We start from the raw sequence: 17,394 nt of genomic DNA, 5'->3' as shown, positions 1-17,394 counted from the left end.
AAAGGACGAAGGTCCAAGTCTTTAGAGTCCTGGTACTTCCTGTCTTACTATATGGTTGTGAGACATGGACGCTATCCAGTGACCTGAGAAGAAGGCTGGACTCCTTTGGTACCGTGTCTCTCCAGAAAATCCTTGGGTACCGTTGGTTTGACTTTGTGTCGAATGAGCAGTTGCTCATGGAGTCCCGAATGAGGCACATGACCTGAATTGTGAGGGAGCGCCAGTTACAGCACTAGGTCATGCGACGTGTTTCCCTGAGGGTGATCCTCAATGTTGGGGACCTGAGGGGCTGGACCAGGCCAAAGGGTCGCCCACGTAACACCTGGCTGCGGCAGTCATTTCCAGAGGGTGGGACTGGGCCGCGTGTCTGCCTGGGGGGTTGTAAACTGGGATCCCGAGTTGTTTCATTGTGTAGTGGGTGCGGCAATGTGCTGTACCAGTGCATGCTCCCCAACTTGACTTGATTTGACTTTTAAAAAAAAATCTGCAAGTATTTTAAACAGAAAAGCATGGTTTGATTTAAAAAAAAATACGATCTTGTGCAAAATTGTGTTTTGCAATGGGCATCAAAAAAGCAGGAAATGATCTTCAGCAGGAATGTGTTGCTCATGGACAAGTGTATGCAGTGTGATCAAGAGTAAGGAGCTCCAGTGAACTACTAATATTGGCCACTGGTTAAAAAAGAAAAGAACAAAACACAGAAAAAAGAAGAGAAAAACAAAAGTACTCAATAGGTTACACCGTATACAGAATAGCAGAATAACTGACGCCGGCTGCCTTAAGGTATTTCCCGGCTGACCCAACAGTACTGCAGACACCACACTCACTGCATTCTGCTTTTCAGGCCTTCTGACCAATCACAGATCTCAGATTCCTGCTGTAAAAAAAAAAAAAAATGAGCCGACAATTGGATTTGCAAGTCTTGATTTAGGCAGACGCGTTATACACGTTAGTTAGTTCATCCTTTTTTAATGTTCTCAGTAATACAGAGGAAAATGTCACCTGATTTCCAAAATGCTTTATACTTTTTATAGTTTGTGCAAAGGAGAAACTCTTCCCATTCAAAGGTTCTCCCACTTTCAGTATTTTGCTAATTCGGCTCTGACACTGAATGTCCCCTCGCTGGCCCCTGGGCATGAAGGCCAATGTTGATCTTTCTGACAAGTAATCCACTGAAAGTGCGCACGTCCTTAAGACCCACTTGGTCTATTGGCTGACCTGCAGGGTCACAGCTGGACACTGGTCACGTACACTTCAGAGGGTCACAATTGTGTTTTATTTGTTCATTTTATTTGTGCAGACTTCGTCTTTGATCAATTCAGTCATTTCACAGAAGCCAACAATCCAGCCGTGTTCATTGCAGCCTCCGCAGTCGGGGTCCACAGACACACACACCTTATCACTTAGTGACTACTGCAGTGTAGATGATGTCTTTAGCATTGTCTACTCTCTTTTCTTCTTCTTTGTCATTTATTCTTATAAAAAAAAAGAAAAGAAAACGTAAATAAGACACACACAGTGTAACTCAACATATACCATGAGGTGGTTTTGAGGGGGTGTTCACACTGTTTATGATTAAAAAGACCCCCAGGTCTGGGACTACCGTACAAAGTTTAGGATATCTGAGAGATGAAAGATGAATAAGCTGTTGGGCACCTTGGATGTAACGATGACACCCATTATGGAGAGTTTACTACTTATAGGTCATGTAGACCGAGTCATTTGGTAGAGAGTGTGGCCCTCTAGTGGTGAAGTTTGTATTTTACATCACCCATCTGACCCCAAGTGAGTTATTTAAGCTGTCAGAACTCACACTTAGGTTGAAATGTGGAAAACAGTAGCGACAACATGACAAAGTGAGTTAAGTAAGCTCCGTGGTCTTACGGTTAAAGCACAACTTGCTGCTTCATGTTGACCTGCTGTCCTTCATGTGTGACCTGTCTGTGCTCTCAGTTTACAAATATGGAGACAAATGTAATAGACCTGTGCAACTTGTAGCTTGACTTTGATGAAAGTGTCAAGGAAATCCATGAATATGAAGTTTTACATCCTTTGTTGCTTTTCTTGTCTCAATTAAAATGACATTTTGGATGATCTGCTGCGGCAACCCCTAACGGGAGCAGCCAAAAGAAGAAGAATTACCGTAACATTAAAGCAGCCCCATTTGTAATGACCAATGCCAGGGGGTGCTGTGCTGCATTATAAGAACAATTTACAGTTTGAAAAGCAGAAACAAGGAGGTGAATATTTATAAAGGTCTTACTCACGTTTTGCTAGGGTGAGATTTAAACTGCACGGACATGTAATTCAAAGTTTGCTCGTCTTCCTGCTTATTCTGCTGAGCAGGTTCAGCATTGGGTACGTCTTCATAGACGGGACTTATGGCAGTCTTTAAAAAAATAAAATGAAAAAAAGCAATGATTCCAATGTACTGCACATACATATGATGTGGAATTTGATCACTGACGTGACACAAATACAGTCAGGCCAAATATAATTGATTTTTAAAAAGATAATAAATAATCTCAGCCTCAAAATTAGTGCTTCAGCCTCACCCCTTGAGGCATCAACGTTCAATTTGTGTCTGCACGTCTTCTCTGTCCATGTAGCTATGGGCTAAGATCTCAATTTAGATAAATAGTTAGCTATGAAAGGCACTATATATACAGATAGTAAAGGCAATGTAATTAGATAAATACAGTGATGTTAAAGCACTGTATAATAAGGAGTATAGATCTGACACTATAGAAGAATACCAGAGACACATTTTAAAAGTCTTATAGATAGACAGAAAAATAATACTATAAATAATAATAAATAGAAAGCATTATTACCTTGATTTTGTACTTTATTTTCAGATTGCCAATTATATGGGCATCACCACGGTGCCCCAACACTTTATCTGTGTTTTTCTCATTCTTATAATATGTTAATACAACTCCAAACTCATGGACTGTTCTTCCAGCTTAGGAGGACAATGACTTGCTTTCACAATTTAAATAGAATCCCAGATGGATATTCATAGTGTGGCCTATGGCTGGAGCCCTTGTGACTCTATGCATGGAAGGACTGGGTGAAGGAGCATATCCAGAGCATTACCTCCCCTGGGGTGCTAGGTGGCAGCCCCCCTGGGGTGCAGTGGTGCCTTGGACTCCCGCAGGGCTCCATGGGAGCTGGAGTTTGGTACAGCCCTGTTGGGTTCCTTGGGGACTGCCAAGGAGTGCTGCAGCTACTGCAGAGCCCTTGCTTGTAGCACTTCTGTCACACCCGGAGGTGATGCCAGAAGTAGGTCAACGAGCACCTGAAGTACTTCCAGGTGCCATATAAAAGGAGCCCGTGGCCACTACTCTGGGAGCCAGAGTCAGGTGGGAGAAGATGAAGCTTGCCAGGAGGAGTGGAGGCGAAGATAGAGAAGAAAAGACAGAAGGAAGAGTGCCTGGTACTGGACTGTACTTGTGCTGTGACTGTGCTGTACACGTGGGAAACAGGGGAAGGCGTTTCCCACAGGAAAGTATATATATATATATATATGTGTGTGTGTGTGTGTGTGTGTGTGTAAAAGCATGTGATTGCACTTGTGTCCCATGTCTGTCTGTGTCAGGCTTGGGGCAGCTGGTGAGCCCCCTGGTGGTCCACAATGGACAGAGAGTGATATACTTCAAAGATGATTCCTCTCCTAACAGATAAAGTGATTTCTACTCACCATCCAGTGGCACACTGTTACTAGTGGCTCACTCGTCCCAATGTCAGCTTTTCCATGTTTGGGTGTCCTTTGTTAGCTGATGTCCTAGCTGAGATTATCTGAGATCTGATCTTCCTGCTTATGTGGGGTTCCCTGTCACACTAAACAGCAGGCCTGTGGCTTCAGATAAGTAAGTGGGATGCAGATCCTCCATTTTGTTGTATGCCTTACTGTAAGTTCTTAAACTCAAGTCACATTTTATTTAGATAACATGTTCTTTATGGCCATGGATTCAAACTCCAGGGGCTGCTGTGGCTGCTGCCTTCTATTGCATTAGGTCTGACAGGTCAGTCTGTCAGTGAAGCTGCTCCTCTGCCTGGAGATGATCCTGTTCAGTGGATGCAGTGGATTCTCCATGACTGACAGGAGTTTGCTTAGTGCCGTTATAGTTTGTTCCCTTAACTAAATCCAACCATTTTCTGTCCTTCTTAATTCAAATCGAGGGTCACATAACAAAGTGGGAACCAAACTTAGATGTGGTGCCAGTTTATCACCTGCACACCCACAATTTTATAAGGCAGAGCCCATTCCAGTAGTATGGAATGGGGAGTCAGCCATGCTTGGGAATTAAAAAAGTTCAAGAGCAACACGTTGAAAAGCAAGATCAGTGAAGATAAATGTCAATCCTTGTATATAAAACTACTACTCTACTACTACTAACTATTTAAGAAATAAAAATATAGTAACTGAGTCTTTGAAGTAACTAAAACAATGTAAAATGCTCCAACTTTGGAATCAGTTAACTAAATCTCTGAATGCATCCGAATGTTACACAATGTGAATGTTTTCTAACTTATTTTATTTGCTTACTCCATTTCAGGGTTGTAGGATTGTTAGCAATCTCAGGGCCGGCACTGCAGTCCACCACAGGACACCCTGAGGCTCACACCCATAGTCACTCACACCAGGGCAGATTTACAGTCAGTTGCTAGCCAGACCTTAATATCAAGCACTGCTGTTTGACAGATCCAGAAAACGGGGTTCAAGTCACGTTTCACGTTAGGCCTTAACAAATTTCTCTTTTTTTTCTCCTCAAATAAAGTGAAAGACCAAAAAAATGAAACCACACCTCATTTCTTCCTTGGACGTCTCCATTTTGCTGTTTTGTCTTCTTGGTCCTTTTCCTGTCAGTCAAACAGAAAGACAGTGAAGGCTTTATAAAGCAATTGGGGTATTATGGGAGCTTTATGATATGAGAATGAGTGGGACCTGAGGTATTAGTTTTTTTTTGTCAATAATTTTAATGGTCAGCAGTTTTTTTTCACGTCATTTATTTATTTCTTAGTTCCATTTTTGTTTTAGAGTTTGTTCCTTTTGCTGAACCCATACATTTGCTATCCCTCTTAATTCAAATTGAGGCTTCACGGAGCAAAGTGGGAACCAAACTTGGACGGGGTGCCAGTTTATCAATGGGTGATATAGAGAGATTAAGATATTAATGGGTGTGCCACCATGATGCCAGATCAATGCTCAGTAAAGAGTGACAGAGTGACCTTCAGTTGGTCAGTTCACCAGCCCATTCTCAAATCATAAGAAACGTCAATACAGTGATGCCCCGCTATATCCCGGTTCAGCTATCGCGCTCCTGCTACATTGTGGATTTATTAATACTATTATTATTACTAGGGGGCTCCACCCCCGCTCGCTTCGCTCACCCACCCCCGGCTTTGGTTTACCGGGTAAACAATTTAAAGAGATTGTTATTTTCATGGGAATTGTTACATACAGTATGCATTATTTTCATTTTTACTTTAAAACTTTTGTCAAAACAATATCTGTCCTTAATTTCCTGTCCCGGGCCTGGTTTAATCTCTTTCCTGAGGCACTTATAACGCTGCTCGCGTTGTGAAGGGGCGTCTGAACGCACACGTAAGAGATGCGATCCGTTCAGTTGGTGTCTTGCTGCTGCTGCTGCTGGCCAGCTGTGTGTTCTGCGTGTCGCTCTTTCCGTCAGTCACTTAAAAGCCTGTACAGCAGCTGCAGTCCTTTTGTCACTTCGCATCTCTGCCGCTAGCTTTGTGAAATCGCTGAAAGCACGCTAAGCAGAAGTGGACAGATCATTTGCTGGCTTTGTGCTGCCTCTGCCAAGATACCAGTTCTACTTGTCGCTCTGCATGTTCTGAAGGAGGAGGAGGAGGAGGAGTGTATGTGTGGGGGGGCAAAAGTCACCATCTCACGGGCTTTGCTTCCTAAGGTTGTAATGTCTAGTCTTGCGTATCGTCAAAGTGTCTGTCAGAGATGATCAGGTCTCGATCCCTTCGCTCAAACTAAACCCCTGCCCCCCTCCCCAGAGGCACGCTACGCTCCTGCCACTTCGTGTTGTGAAGGGGGTGAGCTGAATGCATGTTAAGGAGAAGTGGACAGATCAGCTGCTGGCTTTGTGGTGCTGCTGCCAAGATGCCAGTTCTACTTGTCGCTCTGCACATTCTGAAGGAGGAGGAGGAGTGGGTGGGGGGCGGACAAAAGTCACCATCTCACGGGCTTTGCTTCCTAAGGTTGTAATGTCTAGTCTTGCGTGTCGTCAAAGTGTCTGTCAGAGATGATCAGGTCTCGATCCCTTCACTCAAACCCCAATTGGAGGCGCGCTATGCTCCTGCTACTTCGTGTTGTGAAGCTGGAGCTGAATGCATGTTAAGGAGAAGTGGACTTTGTGCTGCTGCTGGCCGGCTGTGTGCTCAGCTTGTCGCTCTGCACGTCAGTCATTTAAAAGCCTGTAGAGCAGCTGTTGTCACTGCTCTGTCCCACTGCCTTGTCTTGCGTGACGTTAACATGTTTTATAATAGAGAGATGTTACTCACATGCTGAGTTCAACATGCACATATCATATGTGTCTACAAAGTGTGTTTTAATAAGCGCACATGAAGCGTGTGGGAGGGGTATTTTAAGGCTTAGTCTATAAAAAACATGTTTATTTATATGGCCTTTCTATATCTTTCTATAGGCGGGGGATCACTGTATAAAGTATTGCGCTGCCTTCCTGTAAACCCGCTTTGGCCTCTCACTGCACTGAGTGCGCAGGAAATTGGTTGCGTTGTAAACTTTGCAATGTCTATTCTTCGTTAACACATGAGATCAAATGTTTTTCCTCAGCCTTCTGCACAAACAGCACAGGCTAAGTAAGATGCTCATAAATATTGTGAGATTTCTGAGCTCAATTAAAGCCTCCCCAAGAGTGCTGCACACTGAAACATGACTTGACACGTCTATCGAAGATTGCTTGTCTGTCACCAAAGTCACCGCAGGTTCGCGGTCTCCCCACATAACACAGCTGTCGCCTGATGGGTGAGGTGAGGAACATTATAACTGGCCTGGTCCCGTCCCTGCTCGTTTGCTGTGTCTGTGAGTACTGAAGTGGTGGCTCCCGTTTGAATAAATACCTGACTGCTCCTGTTTTGAGTGGAATGAACTTGGTTTTCTTGAAGCCTTTGGACTCAGTGTCTTCTCTCGGGTGCAAGACAGTGACTCACACATCACAACATACATAGTCAGGCACACACGACTGGGGATCACTGTGGTATTGCAAGTCCGTAGCTACAACAAAATATGGCCAGGTTTAAAATCCATAAAGCCATGTCAGTCTCCATGGGCGTGATTGAACAACCGCAGGGAGTTAATGAGGTAATTGGGTTGAGTCTTATATGCATGTGCGGGTACGCATGTGCCCGACGCTGCCGGAAGGAGGACGTCAGTTCAGAACTGGCTACACCCTAGTGCAGAGCTCCCCAAAGCGAAGCGGCTTTCTTTGCCTTAGCTCTTTTTGTTCTGTTGAGTATAGTAGCATTCATACTGGCCCTTTTGTTTACTTTTGTGGTTGAATTTAATGGGGACAACCAGGTTGATGGCCCTATATAAATTACATATTAATTACATATACTTAGTCGGTCAGTCATTGTCCAACCCTCTGTATCCTAACACAGGGTCACGGGGGTCTGCTGGAGCCAATCCAAGCTAACACAGGGCACAAGGCAGGAAACAAACCCCGGGCAGGGCGCCAGCCCACCACAGCACATATACTCCACCCCTGTAGTTTTGAAACAGGACAAACTTTAAAAATCAATAAAAAAATAAAGCAAATGTAATAATTTGTATTGATAGCTTTCATATCCGAGGGCCTCTTGATATCCAAAATTTTTGGAGCGAGAATGTAACTGGGATCTCTTTGCCAAAAATGTAAAAAGTTGGCAAGGCATCTCTGGTCAAGTGGATGATGGGTACGTCAAACGTTGGCACTGTATCTGATCGTGTTCAGCCCCCTGCTGGTCACACAATATCTTTAAAAATAAGAGATTTTTGTTCCTAATCATTTTAGTTTTATTTCAGTTTGGTTTTGAGCATGTGGCTTCATCTTCACTTTAGTTTTTGTTTTTCGCTCAGCTTTAGTTTCATTTCTTAGTTGTTCTTTATGACATTAACCTTGCTGGTCGCCTATGCCCTTTTATGTTTTCTTTTTATGTAAATGTCTCGATTGACTTAAGCTTCAATATGAAACTTCTTAGAAAGTTTCTGTAAAAGTTGTTTAAAAAAGGGAATTACTCAATGATTACAAACTGGTCATCTTAGTCCAAGTTCCTGTCTTGTGAGAGACTCTTAAGCAGTTTTGAGCATGCATGTATCATTACAAATTATCAAATTGGAATGAATTAGTTAAAAAATGAATATTTTTTTAAACAACGTAACAATAAACCATTTAATAAATACCTTGAATGGGTCTGTTCTGCCTAACACAACCCTAAATTACTTATTTAAGGTCCATCTAAAGAGTTCCAATGATGTCATTGAAAGTGACAGGATGGGTGACACGTAAGAACAAGACGACATGTTTTATTTTAAAGAAAGTCCCACATAAAACTTCAGGAACTTCCCTTTAACTGTTCCTCACAGCAATAATGTAACCAACAAATTCTTTGAAAGGACAGTAAAAAGACTTTGGAAATCAGTGGAAGAAAAGGACCCCTCACCTTAAAAGTATGAAAACCGCCAATGCCAATCCTGCTAGGACTGCAGCACTCAGTAAAGAATACAGTGCAATATTCAAGGGCTTGTTGTCTGAACAATTCATGTTTTCTAGGAAACAAAAAAAAAACAATAATAATTGCATGGATACCTACTTTGTAATTCATGTTTTTAATTCATATTTAAAATGTGTAGCCCACAAACCACAATGACAATATTATAACCCAATCCTGGAAAGACACTGAGTGTCAAATTATCTCCCATGCACTTAGTTTGAAATGGACCTTCCGTCAAGTACATACCATGAAAATAATTTACAATGCGTAGCTGCTGGTAGGTAAGGCAGGATCAAGCACGGGTCAAACGTGTACCAAAAGAAACCTCTCAGTCCACAAAAGGTTTGGTTTAAAAACTTTAGTGAAAATTCAAAGCAAACAGTCCACACAAGAATAGAGAAGAGTTGTTACACATGTAGAATAAAAGGCAAAAAAAGGACAAACGTTTCCTCTTGTTAAACTTTAATTGTTTCTGTACTTAACGATGAGTGATTTCTCTCCGCTTTACATTCTGCACGTACAACTGAGCACATTAAGGCACGGTTTGAGCTTACACGCGACAAGGCAGGTCACTAACTGAGACTAATCTGTGGTCAGTGGGACAAGAAATAAGGAGAATATAGCAATTCAGTTCAGCCTGAGGGAGATATAAGGACCTCCCATAGACTGTGCACTAATATACTGTATAGGCAAACATTTAATATAACTAAGAAAATACTTCTATCAGCTTACGTGACTTAAATAACTGGCAAATGGCTCCTACACAATTCATTTAGAAACATGTCAGACTACTTTTCATTCTAAATGGACATGTTTACCATTTTTGCCCATCAATCTACACTCGGTAACCCATAATGACAAAGCAAATCTGTTAAAATCAAAAGCTGAAATCTCTCGTTCGTAGAAGTATTCAGATCCTTTGTTGTGACACTCCAAACTGTGCTCAGGTGCTTCCTGTTTGCTTTACTTCTCCCTGAGATGCGCACTGAACTTGACTGGAGTCCACCTGCGGTCAAACTGAATTGACTGGACGCCGTTTTTAAAGACCCACGTGTTCCTGTGTATAGGAGGACCCACAATTCACACTCCATGTCAGGATAAAACCAAGCCATGAAGTCCAAGAAGCTCTCTGTAGACCTCGGCCACCAAATTGTGGTGAGACAAAGATCAGGGCAACGGGATCAAACCAGTTGTACAGCTTCCAATGAAGAGAGCTGTGTCCAACCGGCCTGCACATCAGTGTCTAAAAACTACTTGTATGTTATGCTTCTGCCTCTTTAACACACAAGACACTGAAGGTGCTCACCGTTTACTGTCACGTTGATAGCTGGAGACTTTACTGTCCCATATTTATTTGTGGCTTCACAGTGGTAGGACCTGGCATGACTCCTGTTGAACTCAGTGATGTGCAGTTGTTCTTCTGATCCTACTTGGCTCCTGTTCTCCTTGACCCAGCTGTAGGTACAGGGTGGGTTTGCCAAAGCTTTGCAGTATAAAGTCACCAATGTCATCTCTTCTGTGCAAGTGGCCGGCTTAACAGTGATGACGGCATTCTTGGGAATGTCTAAAACAAAGATGGACACATAAACAGGTTAGGGAGAAACGCAGTTGTCACCTCCTTATTCTTCATGAGTTGTGCTTTTAGGACATTTCCCGTCGGAGGAAACAGGATGGCATAATGTCATGTCAGGTGGAGGTCAATGCGTGAGTTTGACGGCTGTCTCACTTTTGCCATTTGCTACCTTCGGCCAGGATGAATGAAAGCCACCAGGAATGGCAAAGGAGTTAAATAAGAGAAAAGGAAAAAGTGCAAAGAATAAGAAGGGAATCTCTCATGTGCTAATAGCGTAAGTTTTAAATATCAAGCAGTTTGTTGGAAAATAATACCAAATTAATCATCTATCTTGTGTGGAGAAATAAGCGAGAAAGAGAACACGTTAAGGGTTGTGGAACGGTCCCCATATAATCTCCGAAGCCACGGAGATAACCAAAGGTCTTATACTGAGGTTTAAAATAATAACCAAAACAGTAGACATGAGATAAGAGGTGAAATGAGTTTATACAGAACTGAAACCGAATGTTCGACAGGCTGAGGAGACGAGGATGACGTGGACAATAAGGGGCAGAGTAAGAAGAGGGACCAGAGGGAGTCAACGAGGAAAGATGGAGGAATTAGGAAACGGACCAGGGACGGAAGTGAGGTCGTCTATGGGTGTCAAGATGGTGAGTAGCGGAGCGGAATTTAAGGTGTTGCCGGATTGTGCTCTTCTTGTTTTCTACTGAGCCATTAATACCCCGTCTTAAATCAGCGTCTCTCGTTCTTTTGCTCTTCATCGGGCCTGTTAGCTGCTCCCTAATCGTGTATGTGTGACACTTGGTTTTTATTGTATTTTTTTTATGATTATTTCACATTTTGTAGAAAGGTAGAGCCTTCACAGTTTGTTTGCATTTTTTCAATTCATTCACTAATTTACTTCCCTTACAATCAGAGCGTATCTCACGCTGTTAAAAACACGCAACAATACAACTCACACTCAACATTCAGTAGAAACTCTGGGGATGTGAAATTGTCGTTCTGACAAGAGAAATTGCCGTGGTCTTCATAGGAGGCTCTCTGGATCTTCAGCTCTGCCGAAGTGTGATTTAAACGTCGTCCATTTCTAAACCAAAAAACGCTGCCGTAAAGGCTGCAATTCATTTTACACCTCAGGGTCACTGGGTCATTTTCTTTTACATTTTTTGCTGTTGCTTCAATCTTTAGACCTTGAAAACAAAATAAAAGAATAGACACTTAGTATCTGTTTTAATCAGTCATGCCTTCATTCTCACTAGTGATGACCCTGTTTAGTGTCAATGGAGAAAAATGAAAAGAAAAAAAGAACAAAATAGAAATTCTACTTGTTGTTAAGTCTGTCGAGGGTTTGTCTGGCACTATTGGGCTCAACCCAAGAACCAAGTCTGGGATGGGCACCAATCTGTGTCAAGGCCCACTTACAGTATGCACTCTAAAGTCAGCAGCTGATCAAAAAAATAATTAAGAAATAGTTAAAGGGAAAATAAGAAAACTCCACATAGACGGAGAATGGCCTGGGATTCTGGTGCTGCTAACCGTGATGATGCCACCTGAAATAAAATCCAAATAAACATTTCCTTTATTACCTGTGATTGTGACATGGACTCCTGGCTCAAAAGTCCAGTAATAATAGCCTGAAGAATATTTTTGCACTCCAAACGTGTAGAAGCCGCTGTCCTCTCTGCTCACGTTGCTGATATTTATGGAGCACTTTTTGTTTCTGTTCCCCAAGAACTGAACTCGGTGTCTGTAACTGCTGGGCACTTCCCACTCATTTGTATGATACACTGTGGTTTCTCTGTCACTAGTTACGTCGTATTTTTTAGTACCATAAAACCACATTTCGTTTTGAATATTAACACCTGCTGAATATTTGTATACACAGTTAATCCTCACAGTTGATCCTTCCAATGCACAGATACTGTCTGGCCTATAAGTGGCTTCCATGTCACTCAGATCTGTAAAACACAAAGTGAGCAAAACGTCAAGTCCGTGATTTTTAGCTCCGGTGACATTGATAAGTGACAGATACCAACACCTCCATTCTTCTTCATTAATGACTGCCCTCACGTTGCTATACAATACAACATACAATGTAATAGTTAAAGTGAAAGTGGCTTAAGAAATACAATTTAATGAAAAACAAATGAGTAATACGACATAACTCTGTCCGCGTTGATCCCAGTAAAACAAAGTGATGCTTATTGAAGATCTTCAGTAGCTCAGCCAGTCAGTCAGGCCGCTTGTGTGTCCATCCCGTGGCAGAGACTGGGATTTGGAGCTTTAAGGGAAACACAAGCATTCAGAGCCATCAGAAATATAAATGATATAACCAGAAATGAGTTTAAACAACAAGGTTGGCGTTGAGAAGAAACCAACTGAGCCATAAAATTGCACAATTAATTTAGGAATCATCAAAAAAAAATGGGCAACAGGCTTAGACTGGGGGCTTCTGTTTACTGGTGCCTGTGGAAAAGCAGCTTTAGCTTTAGTTGATTAATTAGTGTATAAACTATACCAGAGATTGATTTTTTATTTCTTTAGTACTCAGAAATTTCCCTTTTTAATATTTGTTAATGTGTGTAGTATGAAGAGTATAAAACGAGCTCTAAAAGTGGACCTGTCATCTCAGAGTAGGCTCACTTACTAATGCACGGCGGAGCTGGAGGACGTCTCTCACGAACATGTTGATGTGATAAAACTCCAAACACATTCGAGGTCATTTGCTGTTAATATTTTCAGCTGTTGACTGTTGTATTTTTTCACCTTAGAATTAAAGTTTCCATTTCTGAGTTTGAACCCAGTGTGCATCTGAAATTCTTGTCTATGTTTTTCTCTGTAGTCAGCATTTCATCTTTCTTTTCCACAAAAAGCATTCATTGAAACTCTGGAGGGTCTAATAAATCTATTACTTATGATATATATATATATATTTTTAATCTTTCATTGCTTTTGTCTTTGAACATGAAAAGCAGAGATCTTTCCTTCTGGGGAGAATCACAAGCTAAGACATCAATGGCCTACTCATAAGTTCTGTGGAGTTAAGTTTTAACTAATATTTTTTATTAAAGACATTACTAAAACAGATCACCTGCTGAGTCTCCCAATTCTCTAGATGGCTGCTGTTGTCGTTGCTGGTACTGAGAAGCGAGTCACTTTCACACTTTAAAGGATGTGAGTGAGGACAAATGACATTTGATGGGTTAACTCAAGTTGTCTACTGGTGTTAAAGCTACAAAGAGCCCCTTGTGTACTAATATTTGGAAAAATAAAATGTTATACTCATATTGAAACATCAACCTCTTTTTATAATTGTCAGGGTTGTTATTATTGTGTATTATCTGCTTTAAGGCGCCCTCTGTCTCTCTGTGGCAGAATTGCAGGCAAAAGTCCAAATAAAGAACAACGTCGCTTCACTCTTTAATTTCCAAACAGAATTCTGTACTATTTTAGGTACAAACGGCTTGAGGAAACAATTTTACATACAAGATAATGAAGGATTTAATGTTACAAAGCTTTCAGGAAACTCATCCCAGCTCAACTTTCAATTCCTTGAATAAACTATTCCTAAATGAAGTTACATTAATGCGATAATATAATCACAATTTTTTTTTTGGTTGAATTTAAAATACATTCTCAAGCTGCCACCCTCCTTCTTAGATTGATGAAAGATGGACGTCAATTCACTGGAGTTATTTGGTTTGCATTTACTGCCACACTGCTCTGCAAGATGCTCATTAGATCGAGTCATTTTTGTACATGTGATTTTACCAGATTTCAAGTTTCCACACACACATTTTGATGCCTGACGTTTATTTCATGTTTTAAAGTGAATATTCACAAAATGGGTTTTGACCAACCAAAGTCCAGTGAAGATCCTTGTCCACCAATTCAGACATAATAAAGATGCTCTCTGATCGATCATTCATGGGCGTTGGTCAAAGACCATCTGACGCTGGTTATGGAATCTCCTTCCAACCCCAATCTAATGGTCCTTGAGACGTCTACTTTGAAAAGGAGTCATTCTTCTCTGGGTAACGCTCAAAAGTGGTCTTCAGCAGGGGTCTGATAGATTTCACTCCCACACAGTTTTGGATGGGGTGGGATTTTGAATGCATGTTGGCTCTTTGAACCTTTGAACCTTTTTAAAAAGTTCAACAAAATTTGTTCTAAAGCAAAAAAACTGCCAGACAAGCGGTGTTGAAGGAGCTTCACTTGCTGACCCCTACAATCACATTGAGTACTAAGAATAACAAAGAGATCCTAAAATAAATCAGAATTCTTCAGATCTTACCAACTACTGAAGAAACGGCAGCCAAAAAGATGAAGAAGAGCATGTTGTGTTGTGACATCTGAAATAAAAAACAAAATAAAACTAACATGAAGGGTCTGAGATGAGTTTCGGGCTCAGAGACTTGATAATTCAGTGGACTTCACTGGGGTTTTCCAGATACTGAAGTCTTTTTCCCCCCAAAACATGCGTCATGTCACTTGTTTGTGTCCATGAGTGTGCACTGTGGTGGTCTCGGCTCCTGTCTGGTGTCACCCTGAGCTAAATGAAGATGGGTTTAAAGATGGAGGTAGCAGAAAACAGTGAAGCTAGCCTTGTGTGATAGCAGTGGAGACGTTCTCTTCGGTTCTTGTTAGTGCAGACCCCTGCTTCTGCTCTTTCTCATTAGTGGCACCTGTGGGTGTCACGGTGGAGTGTTGAGTTCTGATCCCCTCCTTGCCACTTTCTGTGTGAGCAGGCTTAGACGTCTTTCCATGGCAATGTCACATTTCTGTGGCTTTTTAGTTTCCTTCCATATGCTGACTGACCATTGCAACCTGGCCAACTGCGTCTGCATTTCTGTGTGTGTGAGTGTGAGTGAGAATGCAGCTTGTGCTGGACGTCCACAACTCCTTCTGTCATTGTGCCCACTGGTGCCAGCATGTCATATAGAAAATAGATGGATGTCTCCTGAACACGCCCGTCTCCGGGTGTTTAAGGACTTCTGTCCTTTGTCTCTGTGAAGGATGACAGTGAAGCCGATGGCTGACTTATGGCTACGGTGAAATTTCACTGACTTCTCTGTGCGTTAAAGAAGAGAAATTATTACATGCCATGAAAACATGAAACATGAAAACTGGTAAGAGTGGTTTTAGTATTGGGCACAACCCGCACTGGACACCACGCCAGTCCATTGCAGGGAATGTTTCACCAGGATGTGAGAGAACATGCAACCCGACTCAATTTGAACCCAAGTCCTTTGGCCTGTGAGGTCACAACACGAGCCACTGTACCACCATACCTCCCAAATTTGCTTTCTTAATAATTAATTGCACATTTTAATGTTTCAATGACTATGAATAACCGGAGCTAGTCTGTCATTGCTGATTGTTCATCATTGTTTTTAGTTTCCTCTTTTTTCTTTTCTTTTTTACAGCATTGCCTTACAATCTAAAACAGAAACTCATCCCACGTTCCTGAAAGAAATCTGATTCAAAAGGCCACATTACCTTTAGCTCCCAGTGTTATAGTGTTGTCCACCAAATGTGTGCGTCTCCGGCTGCAGATCTTTATGAGCCACCAGAACAAGTCAAAGACTCCCCTCAGGCCTAAGGACATCAATGAGGTGACTTCTCAAAAAGGCGTCTCTTAAGAGGAGGCAAGTGACTTCTTCAAATGTGTGGCTATTGACTTCTGCTTACTGACACCAAAAATAAGGAGAAGTTCCAGTTTCACTGAGGATAATCAACAAGATTGTGACATTCATCAAGAGCCATTAGGAAAGACCTGCTGCCTCAAAACACGAAGGACACCAGTTTTTGTCCCCAGACTGCCCTCTCTTTGTTGTGAACCTTTATTGCAATCTGCAGTTGACACATTTTGTCCCATTGTGACTCTGTATGTATGAGTCGCACCCGAGGCCGCTATAATGCACTCATTGGAATAAATGGGATGGGAAAAATGTGGTCCAGCATGAGTGTACAAGAGTGTGTGAGTGTGAGTGTGGTGTGGTGTGTGAATGGGCTGCTATCCCAACCAGTGTTGGTTCCCTAATGTTGCCAGGATTAGCGCCAGCTCCTCTTACCCATTTAATGCAAAGGCAGGTTCAGAACATTGAGAGACAAGTTGATTTTAGTCATCAAGCAAAAAACACAGAAAGCCTCTTATGGGGGTCATGGGGTGCTGTACATAAAATGGATGAATTAAGTGGAGGCTCAGGATTCATAGAAACAGAAATAATCCTGTTTAACATTAGCACAGTCAAGAGGAGATGACCCTTCTAAATCATTGGACACTAACAAGTCACCTCCTTATCTCAAATGTGACACACAAAGGACTGTTATGTTAACTACAGCCAATGTTTTACCCCCTGGACTTTATTATTTCTTGTATTATGTCTGTTGTTTTGTTATTTTTCATTGTTTATTTTATTTCTCTCAGGTGTGTTTATTATTTATATTAAATGTTCCGCCATTTTCTGTGTCTTGTGGGTGATGTCCCAGCAGACCGGGTGGACCTGACATCACTGCTGCTGCCTTTATATGTTTGTCAGAAAGAGGAACTCAGTAGTGGGTCATTGACTTTGTAGCGGGGTTTGTAAGTCAAACTTTCTTCCTTTGGATTAACTGGTTTTGCAATTTTTCTGGTTTTGTCCTTGGATAGCCGTTTACTTGTTGTGGACTGGACTTGGCTCCATTGGTGGGCACATCCTTTTTGCTCCTTTGAACATTTTTGGTATATGTCTCTATTTTTATTAATGAACTCTCAACTATTAAAGACTGGACGAATTTCTGCTCAGTTTGTATTGTACTTCTGTATGAATATATGTGTTATTACACACTTGCACATGGGAGACAGGCTAAGGGCTTAGCTGAGGATAAGCAGCAGAGACAGGCGCTGATGAACTACACTAATGCCTTTTCTCTCTCTTTCACAGACCTTAAGAAGGGAAGACCGCTTAAAGCTCCACCTACGTCCGGTTCCAGTCCCCGCCCTTCTACTGACCTCACTTCTCTTCCTAACCCGTCTCTTCCTGCCAAGAACATATAAAAAGCAAACCCACCACTCACCAGGTCAGTCT

General features: G+C 41.8%; 1 protein-coding gene across 3 annotated transcripts; it reads right to left on the bottom strand.

Moving 5' to 3' along the window:
* Nucleotides 1-922: 922 nt before the first annotated feature.
* Nucleotides 923-15,951, bottom strand: LOC120540125 (B-cell receptor CD22-like). 3 transcript variants are annotated; one of them, XM_039770620.1, is made up of 9 exons: nt 15,824-15,920; nt 14,619-14,676; nt 11,911-12,282; nt 11,284-11,514; nt 10,058-10,315; nt 8,701-8,806; nt 4,812-4,866; nt 2,268-2,389; nt 923-1,475 (listed from the first exon to the last, which is right to left on the bottom strand). In XM_039770620.1, exons 2-9 carry the CDS (start codon nt 14,674-14,676, stop codon nt 1,400-1,402), a joined length of 1,278 nt encoding a protein of 425 aa, XP_039626554.1. In that variant the 5' UTR covers nt 15,824-15,920; the 3' UTR covers nt 923-1,399. The 3 variants fall into 3 exon arrangements, with proteins under 3 accessions (XP_039626554.1, XP_039626553.1, XP_039626555.1); XM_039770619.1 differs by lacking the exon at nt 14,619-14,676 and having other exon boundaries at nt 15,824-15,951; XM_039770621.1 differs by lacking the exons at nt 14,619-14,676; nt 15,824-15,920 and adding an exon at nt 12,490-12,599.
* Nucleotides 15,952-17,394: the final 1,443 nt, after the last annotated feature.

This window comes from Polypterus senegalus, chromosome 12 (assembly GCF_016835505.1).
Source record: "Polypterus senegalus isolate Bchr_013 chromosome 12, ASM1683550v1, whole genome shotgun sequence".
In the NCBI taxonomy this organism is placed as follows: Eukaryota; Metazoa; Chordata; class Cladistia; order Polypteriformes; family Polypteridae; genus Polypterus; species Polypterus senegalus.
Note: the sequence above shows the minus strand (reverse complement) of the source record. Positions and strands in the feature narration are given on the sequence as shown.